The 11,571-nt window shown below is 42.4% G+C and overlaps 1 protein-coding gene across 1 annotated transcript; it reads left to right on the top strand.

Annotated features, from left to right (window-relative positions):
• Positions 1-1,654: 1,654 nt before the first annotated feature.
• Positions 1,655-7,388, top strand: LOC121923006 (zinc finger and SCAN domain-containing protein 2-like). The gene has a single exon (XM_042453073.1). The coding sequence runs from the start codon at positions 1,947-1,949 to the stop codon at positions 3,168-3,170; it is 1,224 nt and encodes a 407-aa protein (XP_042309007.1). The 5' UTR covers positions 1,655-1,946; the 3' UTR covers positions 3,171-7,388.
• The last annotated feature ends 4,183 nt before the right edge of the window (positions 7,389-11,571 follow it).

The following is an 11,571-nucleotide window of genomic DNA, read 5'->3' as shown; positions in this document are numbered from 1 at the left end:
CCATGCCAACCGTATATTTAATTAAATCCTTCCAAATTCAGTGCCTTTTCATCTTATAACAATATCCAGCTTTGGATCCAATCTACTGTAGCCAAGAGTCTGTTCAGGGGAATTAATTATTATTCTTATTAGCTCAAAAACACAAGAGGAGGTCTGCTACTACGACAGTCCTGCAAAATCGCCTTCCGTTGTGTATTTATTTATTTGTTTATGGTATTTATACCCCGCCCTTCAGCCCTAAAGGCTCTCAAAGCGGCTTACAATTATTATTTTTAATTAGATGCTTCCCTGCCCTCAGGCTTACAATCTAAAAGACACAACACAAAAGGAGAAGGGAATGGTGGAGGGAAAGGGAATGAGGTCCAGTGGTTCTTCTCTCCCTCTGAGGCCTGGACCAAGGCAGATAGATTGGAGAGGGGTCTCTTCCTTCTTCCAGGCTAGCCCTGATGGAGCTGGGCCTGCCTGTTCACTCCCTCGCAGGCCGAAGGACCTGTATACCGAGTGGAGCAGGGAATCCAAGAAATGGAACAGAGACAGACTTTTCTAACTAATATCCAATTTATTAATAAGGTAAAAAGCACACACACAATTCACTAACACACACACACACACACACACACACACACACACACACACACACACTCTCATACAAGGCTCAGGAATCATAGAATCACAGAGTTAGAAGAGACCACAAGGGCCATCCAGTCCAACTCCCTTCTGCCACGCAGGAATATCAGAGGTTAGTGTGGATAAAGAGTTCAGGCTTCACTCGGGCAATACTTTCCTCTGGGAATCGAATGGGGAAGAATGGCGATGGGACAAGTCCGTTCCGCAGCGTGGGTCTGAACGGAAATGCCGGTGTCCGAGTCAAAGGTCCAAGTGACGGAGTATGGAGACCTCTCAGGTGGCACACTGAATTGACCAAAGCCTAGGGTTTTTTATAGAGCCAAAAAGCTACTATGGTAAAGGTGTTTAATTATTGTGCTACCGCTTGGATTTCTACATCCTGATTGTCTTAGTGGTTTTAATCTGTTTTGAAAATAGTCTGAGGAGGAGGTAAGCAGATCAGGAAAGGCAAACATTGCACCTTCTGATTGCATGGTTGAAATGATAATCTCATCTGTGACTTCCTAGACTATCTGGAGTGACAATATTCACTGAAGATGACTTCACCTTTTAGGTGTGGTGTGTACATGTCTCCTCGCTTAGCTCTTAATGGCGGAAAGACATCCAGAGTTCATCTAGGGGCCATATATGGCTAGCATTTATATCAAAATTTAATAAAGAGCATCTTCAGTAACACCATGGCACAAAAATAGTAGTAAATTTTAAGATGTGGGATTCCCAACTCACCTCTTTCTTTGGCATCTTTCATTATTTTCCATCTTATTTGTGGCCCTTTCCCTGCCTAGATAAATTTTGATAGATCAGTCTCCCATGGTTTGAAGGATTTATCATTAGTTAGAACTGGCAAATTTTGGGATAAAAACATTACTTTGGGCAAGATGTTCATCTTAAGTGAGGAAATTATTCAAATAAGTGATAGGTTAGGATTTCTAGAATCAAAATAAATAATAGCGGTGACAGCGGACCTCCTTGTCTTGTCCCTTTCGTGATTTGGCATGCTTTTGTTTTTTCACTGTTCACTACAGTTTGTACAAATTGTGTCTTATAGATGGCCTGTTTACAAATGTTTTACCAAAATCCATCCTTTTCAGTGTCTCTGTCATGAAATTCCAGTTTATTGCATCGCTGACTTTTTCCTTCTTCTTCCTCAACCAGGAAAATAGAATTGAATGGACGCAGCTTTGAATGATGAGAAACAAACCAGTATATTATGGAAATAGATGAAAGTGCAATAAGGAAACCAATAGAAGAGGAAGAAGAAGAGATCCTGTCAAGGTGCTGGTATTGGAGAACTCTGTAAGAAAGCATTAAGAAGTACAATGCAGTTAAATGTACCCACCACTCTCCGCATGGAGGCAAAACCATATCAATGCACTGAATGTGCAAAGAGTTTTATCAGTAGGGTAGGGTATAATCACCATAAAAAAAACCACACAGGGGAGAAACCACACAAATGCATGGAGTGTGGAAAGAGCTTCATCGAGAGCGGAGGTCTGACTATCCACAAGAGAACCCACACAGGAGAGAAACCATATAAATGCACGGAGTGTGACAAGAGATTCACTCAGAGAGAAAACCTACGTTCGCATAAAAGAACCCACACAGGGGAGAAGCCATATAAATGCATGGAATGTGGAAAGAGCTTCAGCAGTAGGGTAGTGTATTATCGCCATCAAAAAATCCACACTGGGGAGAAACCATATAAATGCATGGAGTGTGGAAAGAGCTTCACTTACAGTGGAGAGCTGACTAGCCACCAAAGAACCCACACAGGGGAGAAACCATATAAATGCATGGAGTGTGGGGAGAGCTTCACTCAGAGTGGAAGTCTACAGTTACATGAAAGAATCCACACAGGGGAGAAGCCATATAAATGCATGGAGTGTGGAAAGAGCTTCACTCAGAGTGGAAACCTACGTACACATCAAAGAATCCACACAGGTGAGAAACCCTATAAATGCATGGAATGTGGAAAGAGTTTCACTTGCAATGGAAATCTAAAGGGTCATCAAAGAACCCACACAGAGGAGAAACCCTATAAATGCATGGAGTGTGGGAAGAGCTTCCCTTTCAGTCGAGCTCTACGTTTACATGAAAGAACCCACAAAGGGGAGAAACTCTATAAATGCTTGGAGTGTGGGAAGAGCTTCAGTCACAGTGGAACTCTAAGTTTACATGAGAGAACCCACACAGGGGAGAAGCCATACAAATGCATGGAATGTGGAAAGAGCTTCAGTTGCAGTAGAACTCTAAGTTCACATAGAAGAACCCACACAGGGGAAAAACCCCATGAATGCTTGGAGTGTGGGAAGAGCTTCGCTCGGAGTGGAAATCTACATTCACATCAAAGAATCCACTCAGGGGAGAAACCCTATAAATGCATGGAATGTGGGAAGAGCTTCAGTTGGAATGCAAATCTAAAGAGTCATCAAAGAACCCACACAGGAGAGAAACCCCATAAATGCTTGGAGTGTGGGAAGAGCTTTACTTGTAGTGCAAGTTTATATTCACATCAAAGGATACACATAAAAGAAACTGTATAAATGCTTGGATGTGGCAAGAGCTCCAGAAGTAAGGTGAGATGTATGGCACACACTGGAAAGAAACCATAGAAATGCTCTGAATGTAGTAAGAGTATGTACTGAACAGCAAAGAAGTGTCACAAGACTGAAATTGGAAATGGCAGAGTGTTTATGCAACAGCTCCCGTGGTGCGACATATTAATTTTAACATACAGAATGTAGCAAGGATAGTCATATTGTGATTGATGAAATATGGAAAAGAGTCTGAATCTTTTGTTAGAAATAGGGTGTCACTTTCCTGTAATTCCAGGTTCTTAAAGGGTTTTCCCAATGAAATTAATGTTCGAAATGTATTTTGTTCTTCAAAGACAATATTTTCTGATTCCAAAGACTCAGCAGGACAGCTGCTGCAGTCCTTTGATAAGAGTGAGTCTAATGAATTGTACGGCACAGTTTTTCCACTCAAGGTCAGGAAACAGCTGGACAAAGGAACTGGAAACCTGCCAGTCATTGAGATGGACTCCTGAGCATCTTTATCCGAGACAGAAATAATGACAGACGATGAGTGTGTCTAACAAGCCCATAGCGCATGGCGTGGCTTTGAGGAGGCGTTTGCAGAGACTCTTAGGAACCATAGCCTTGTTCTCTGCGTTTTCTTCCCTTCCCTTGGAAGAGGGAGACTTGTCTTCTGATGGTTTCTTCAGAACTTCCTTTTGGGGGGGAAAGGCTTTTGAAGGCGACTGTCCCCTTTTTAGTTCTAGGTTTTCATGAAGAAAAGGTCAAATATTTTGGATTTCAGAATTGAGGATAAAGGAGGCTCAGTTTTCACAGTGTCTATTAGAAATCTTGAACTGTTTATTATTATTTCATTATTAAGCTTATTGTTAATACCAAAGTGGATGGGGAAATAATCTTATTGAGCCTTTCCTGCAGTTTCATTCTCTCCTATTGATCACCAGCGTTTGGGTTGGGACTAGCCTTCCCTGCTTTTCTGCCACTACAGGTATATATAGACTGGAGCCGCCTGGCTTTGCCTGTTTGCAATGTAACTTTTTGATTTCTTCCCGGTGACTGCAATGTACCCTTTTGATTTTTGCCTAATGTAAGTTTTTGATTTCTGCCCAGTGACTTCTATGCAACCATTTGATCTCTGAGTAGTAACTGTACTTCAACCTTGTGTTTTCTGCCTAGTAACTGCAGTAGAAGTCCTTCCAACTGTTCTTTGAAATGGACACCAAAATTCAAAATCGCATGTTGCATATAACTCTATCTATCTATCTATCTATCTATCTATCTATCTATCTGCAACGCAACCAATACAGATTTTATATATACATTTCCCAACTTCAGCCATAATGAAAGAACCAGAATACAAACCTTTTGGGTTCTGACCCTTATTGCAGGGATTCCTTGTCCATACTTCTTCAGAGGCAGGTTTAGCCTTTGCCTTCCTCTGAGGCTGAGAGAGTGGGACTTGCTGAAGGTCTCCAGATGAGTTTTTAGGGCAGAGCAGGAAGGGATTTGAATCCTTGTCTCCCAGCATCCCAGTCCAGCATTTCCAACCCCCTTGAATCCCTCTTCCCTGCCTTGATGTTCCCCTGCCCTGGGATGATGGCACCGTCTGGAGCATGCCTTCGCCATCCCACTTTTTCAGAGGCTTCAGAAATGTCCCAGATTCCTCTTCCTCCTCCTCTCCCCCTTTCATCTCAGCTAACATCTCTTGCTTCACTTAAGAACCTCAATTAATATTAATAACATTGATCAATGATAATTGTTAGTACTGTAATAACAATAGTTGCAGTTGTCTACTATGCCCTTTCAAAAGGAGACGCTGCTGGATATTATTTGTGATCTGTTGGCAGACCACTCCAGATCCATTACACTGAAGGTGGCCCCTTTTGCAGGAGCAGCCCAAAGGATCCACTGCAAATGTCTAAAAACATGCACAGAGGACTGCAGCCCTCTTGTTGCCCTGGCATCTCGCCCTGCGTTTGAATCGGTTTTATTCTCTTTGTATTTTGTAGATACTTTTTGTGAGATATAAAAATCCACTTTCCAAATTGTTGAGCTAAAGACAAGAAGGACAAGAAAACAGTCAAACAAATAATCAGGTGAAAGCGCAATAAGCCATATTTATTTGAACAAAATCATCAATTCTGCAGAATAGGGTGCAATCAATCTATCAGCAAAAATAAGTAGAGAGAGAGAGAGAGAGCGCATGAGTTTACATAGATTTCGCGCATATTTATACAGTTCTTTATATCATCATATTTTTCATCATATTTTTCAGTGGCCAGATCAAGGCATGCGATTAATCTTAAGACCTCCTTTGCATGTATGTAACCTCATATCATACATCTCATGACCATATAAATTGGGGGTCATTTATGTATAGGAGGTGCCGGATTATGTATTATCCTTATTAAGCATACTCAGTTTAAAAATTTGTGAACTTTAAGTCACCCTTTTATATAAAAAAAGTATTCTTGTCAATTAGTGAGAATAACACTCCTTTATCTCTTGATTTATTTCTCCCTTGTAACATTGCCCTTGATTTCCAGGTGCAGACAAAGGTTTCTTTCCTTTGAAGCTTCTTTGTCTAATTTAATTGCTAGATTTCTAACGCAAGCCTATTTCATTATTATTATTATTATTATTATTATTATTATTATTATTATTATTTTTAAACCGGACACTAGGCATCTTAATAGTCTTGATATAGCCAAAAAATTACTTATTCAGTCTATGTTTTATAAAATAACTAAACCCAAAACATTCTAGAATCACAGAATCATAAAATAATAGGGTTTGAAGAGATCCCAAAGGCCATCCAATCCAACCTTTCTGTCATGCAGGAACTCTCCATCAAAGCATCCCTATTGACAGATGGCCTTCCAGCCTCTGCTTAAAGACCTCTAAGAAATAAGTGTATCAGGTTTATTTATCTAAGATATAAACCCCATTAATTCTTACAAAACTATATATTTAATAGATAACAGTGTTCAGGTGTGCTATATATTTAATAATTGAAGCCCAATATACTTTTATAAAGTGAGCATAATACAAAGCTTATCTAAAAACTATTTCTTTTACTAACTTATATTTTGATAAAATTCCCTTTCAATAAAAGGGCCTCAACTGACCTTTATTCAATCCCATTAGATATATTGATTATAATAGTATTCATGTATAGATGTGGTTTTTATCCTATCTATATATGTAATCTAATTATAACATACGATTATATAATCCTTTCTACTCTAGTCATGTGTTTCTAACTCTTTTGTTAAGTCCAATGTGTTTGATTCAAATCCATTTCTCTCACTTTTGTGGAAAGCATACCCTGCAATGCTTTGTAATAGTTTGTAATGTACGTTGTACCACAAGCAAATAAACCTGATGATGATGATGAATAGTAGTAGTAGTAGTAGTAGTATAGCAGTTGGCTACCATGCCTCAATTTCCATTGGCCAAAGGAGGGAGGAGGGTGTGCTTCTTGGCCAGACAAGGGAAGCCTCTAGTAGAAATAATGCAGCTTGGTGCTACTTTTCCTGCCGTGGCTCCATCCTACAGACTTCTGGGATTTGTCGTTTTGGGAGGCCCCAGCACTCTTTGGCAGAGAAGGCTAAAGGCCTTGCAAAACTACACATCCCAGGATTCCACAGGACGGAGCTACAGCACTTAAAGAAGTGCCAAACTGTGTACTGTAGATGTACCCTAAGCCATGGACACTTAAAGATGCCCACGTTTGCAGAGTGGCCTTGCAGATGAGCCCCCAAACGCTGCCAGCCTCCCAAACCCATCCTGGGCCCTTCCTCGTCATGCGCCCATTGAGGGGCATTTCTGACCCACTGTTGCTGGGGCCCAGCATCCCAGGAGACACCCTTTTTGCAGAGGAGAAGGAAGACCCCTTTTTCATAGGCTCTTTTCTGGCACTCCTGCAGTAATAAATTCCTGCCAGAAAGGATGTAATATGATTTAGGGTTTAAAATAAGAGTGATGGGATTGTTTAAATTGGTTTAAACATGTGGCTTTAGACTGTGGGAGAGAACAAGTGTAAATGTGCTTCTAAGGCTAAGAATTTGCTAGAGGTAACTAGAGAAGAATGCAGAGGAGTGATTTGCTTGCTTTTAGAAAAGGAGAATGATTGGGAGACAATTAGCAGACATTAATCCTCGTTTGCATTAGCCTCCCAGGCTGAGGACAGCCATCAACACAGAGCAAGACACATGCAAATCACTCCTGCCTTCCCAGGATCACACAGGAGATATACACCCACTTTTTCCAGGCAAAGCATTCTCTGAAGATGCCAGACACAGATGCTGCTTGTGAAACGTCAGGAAGAAAATCTTCTAGAACATGGCCACAGAGCCCCCCAAACCCACAAAAGACCATGGATGCCAGCCATGAAAGCCTTCGACTTCAGATCAGGGGGAGGTTTATAATGTTTGGTTTAAAGCTGTTTTAATATATATATAGTTTTATATTGTTTAGAGATATAGATTGCTGTTATATAATTTAAAGCAATAGCTGCAAGTGTCTCTTGTTCAAGATTGTTCAGACTAAATGCTGGTGAGAAAGAGTTTGTTCAATGCAGGGAAATATAACCAATTGTATTGTTACTCCAGGTTGTGGGGTGGGGTTGTCATGCACATCTGTAAAAGTGCCATCTATGTATTTTCCCTTTAGACTTGACAAGAGAGTCACAGATCTGTCTGTTATGATTCCTTTTCTGCAATAAAAGCTGTTCTTTCAAGAATTGTTTTTTTAATGTCTGAAAGAGATCTGTGGATTTGGGGCTTTCTGACAACCTCTCCCCCAACTTTTCTGGTGGCCATAAGTCAAGAGGTGACAGGGAGGTGCCTAGATTTGCACCCAGCCCTGCCAGGCCCAATGCAGTCAGTTGCTGCTGATTAGGAACCAAAGCAGCCTTTAAATGAGAGGAAGTTTGGCTTCCTCTTGGCTGACCTCAGCTGCTTGGACCGGACCCATTTCTCTCTTTGCTCCCCCTGAAAGTTTGCTGAGCCTTCCAGCTTGGTCCAAGTGTTGGGGAGCGAAATCGAATCCTCCCCTGCTGCATCTGTCTGGTTTCCCTGCCAGGGATGATGGAGGAGGGAGGAAAGAGGAAGATATGGGGGGGGGGGCAAGTGACCCCATGAGAGGCTTCCCTTTTGTGGCCAGGAGGCTTCCGACTATGGCTACCTAGGGTATGTCCACCTGCGTCAAGGGTGGCCTATTTCAGATTGCAAAGGGGTCCCTTGCAACACCTTGGAGACTTAACTGTGGGAAAGAAGTTGTACCATGCGCTTTTGTAGACTTACATGCCATGCATTGGGGAGGACGGGTGTGATGTCTTGCCAGGACTGATTGAATCTCCTGCTGCATTTTCTCTCACATTGGTTCAGGCCATAGTATGTTTAGTGTAGAAAAGTTCTTTGTATTAGTTGTGGGAGGAGCTGTAGGATCCCCTGCATTATTTCCAAGTTTGGTTTGCCCTTTCCCTGCATGCTCTGTTGTAGCTGGAAGCCTTTAGTTGGGAGCAGTCTTTGCTGTGAGCAGGCAGAGAGCTGTCTTTTGGTGGCAAACAGGCCCAGGCAGCCGGAAGGGCATTTCTTACACTTTAGCAATTTCAGTTACCAACTCAGCCAAATTAGTTACCAACAACAAGTGAATAAAGAATTCAGGAGCTGAAAGACCCTGCACCAGCTCCATTGAGTGAGGAGAGCAAACTAACAAACTAACAGAGGGACCTAGAAACTGTTGTACATGCTCTGGTAACTTCGAGACTGGATTTCTGCAATGTACTCTACATGGGGCAACCCTTATACCAAACTCGGAAGCTTCAGATGGTGCAGAACATGGCAGCCCGGCTGGTCACTGGTGCTCCCAGGACCAGCCACATAACACCTGTGCTGAAAGACCTCCATTGGCTGCCCATTCGCTTCCGAGCTCAATATAAGGCGTTGGTAATTACCTATAAAGCCCTAAATGGCTTGGGCCCAGGATACCTAAAGGACCGCCTCTCCCCGTACATTCCGCCTTGCACCCTCAGAACGTCTGGGCAGCAATTACTGAAGGTCCCTGGGGCTAGGTTAGCCTCCACTACGCGGAGGACATTTTCCACTGCTGCCCCAGTCCTTTGGAATACGCTGCCCATCGAGCTCCGCTCGACTACCACCCTGGCCCAATTCAGGAAGGACTTAAAAACCTTCCTGTTCCAACAGGCATTCCCCGACTAAAATCCTGCGGGCCTCCCTCCTCTTCCGTGGCCAAGAGGTTGGGCTATGGGGTTTCTTGTCTGTTTTGGTTTAATGTTTTTGTATTTTAATCTTGTTGCATTTGTGGATTGCTGTTTTTAATCTTGATGTAAGCCGCCCTGATCATAGGAAGGGCGGGATATAAATAAAATTTTTATTATTATTTATTTAACATCAGACCCAGAAAGATGACATCCGGAAGATTGCTGAAACTGTAAAGTATCTTTTATTTAGAGCTGGGGAGGAGAAAACTCTTTATTTTGTCCTTTAAATTAAATTTCCCTCCTTTTGAACTTTACATTCAGCTTCAGAGCCTTTTTTGGGTAGAAGAGTTTGATCTCACCAGGTTACCGGCGTTGCACACCCAAACCTGCCACCACCTTTAGTTGGGTGTGTCTTCACAATGGGGCTAACACTTGGGTCAAAGAAATGAAATGCCTGGGTACAGGATGGAGGACACCTGGCTTGACAGCAGTCCATGTGAAAGGGATCTGGGAGACCTAGTAGGCCACAAGTTGAACATGAGTGTCAGAACCAGTGGACAGAGGGGCTCTTAATGGCTGGTCTGAAGAGCCCCTCGATTCCCAATGGCTAGAATAACATTGTGATTGAAAAGAAAGACTTTCATTTCAGACATTAAGACAGAAGTTACCAGTTCAGGGGCTTTGTTGCAAGGGAGGATCCCTTTCCCCTCTCATAGTATTAGAATACAATCAGTCCACCCCCGTTTTCCTGGCTGTTGCTGCCCAGCCTTTGATCCCGGTCAAAACAAATTCCAATAGTCCCTTCTTCCTCTACATCCCAGGATCGATGCAGGAACGATAGTGTCATAAAACCATAAATCCCATCACCCTGTTTACCATTTGCCCCCTGCCATTTGTGCACTCCTATTTCTTCTTCTCAAACCCCATAGATGATTCATACATACATTTCAGTATTCAATACCCTTCAATATTCAATGCTTAGGTCCTTTTCCATAAACCACACAAATCATGGCAGAACCATGCCTATGGATTCTGACAATGACTCAACAGTGTGATGCTGCAGCTAAAAAGGCCAATGCGATTCTGGGCTGCGTCAATAGAACAATAGTGTCTAGATCAAGGGAAGTAATAGGGCTATGTGTGAAAGGGATCTAGGAGTCCTAGTAGACCACAAGTTGAACATGAGTCAACATTGTGATGTGATGCGGCAGCTAAAAAGGCCAATACGATTTTAGACTGCATCAATAGAAGTATAGTGTCTAGATTCATGTTGGCGAACCTATGGCATGCGTGCCACTTCTGGGGATACTCTTTGAGGGCATGTCAGCTACCAGTGGAAGGGGCAAGAGGTGTGGCAGGAGTGCACATGCGCACATCACCCTACTCCTTGTACCAGCCGAGTTTGTCCCTGAAAAACCAGAGCACAGCAAGGAAGCACGGAGAGACACATGTGGTGGGCCTACTCCTTGTTGCAGCCTAGCTGTCCGTTGTAGAACCAAGCCCAGACCATTCCTGTTGGCAGCCCCCCCCTCCCCAATGAGGTATTAAGCCCTGGGGGATGCCATTTTGTTCTTGCCCTCCTCTTATTCCCAGACTTGTGTGTGTGTGTGTGCGCGGTGTGTCTTCATGTCTTGGAAATTCTTTCAAACAAGATTTGCTGTTTTCCTCCCTCCTCTTCTTCCCTTTTCTCAGTTTTCCTTCCCTTCCCTTCCTGTCTCCCCCTTCCCTGCTGGCGTCCTACATGTCCTCCCTCCCTTTCCTCCTCTTCTTTTAATAATAATAATAATAATAATAATAATAATAATAATAATAATAATTCTATTTCCCACCTCTCCCAGTGGATTGAAGCGGGATTACAAGCATAAAACCACAATAACATCTAGATTACAATAAAATATTATCACTTAAAAATACAATTCAGAACAATAAAAACATCATCGAACATGCAGTATTACAGCCAAAAGTAGGATTTTCTTTAGGTTCTTCATAGAAGATCGGGTGGGTAATAAGGAGACCCTGGTCTGGGGGGTTTATCATTAGCTCAAATAGAGTAGCGGCCTCTGTCCTATGAATACAAAGGTAGCCAAGGTAATAGGTCAATGGAGACAAGTTTTATAGAAACTGAATACTGTTTGTTATTCACACACACATAAGACAAGCATTCACTCACACAATCACCCA

Source organism: Sceloporus undulatus, chromosome 2, assembly GCF_019175285.1.
Source record: "Sceloporus undulatus isolate JIND9_A2432 ecotype Alabama chromosome 2, SceUnd_v1.1, whole genome shotgun sequence".
Classification (NCBI taxonomy): Eukaryota; Metazoa; Chordata; class Lepidosauria; order Squamata; family Phrynosomatidae; genus Sceloporus; species Sceloporus undulatus.
This window is presented reverse-complemented; position numbering and strand designations above follow the sequence as displayed.

Coding starts and splice junctions, on each gene's coding strand:
- LOC121923006 (XM_042453073.1), top strand. CDS start 1,947: ATGCAGTTAAATGTACCCACCACTCTCCGCATGGAGGCAAAACCATAT.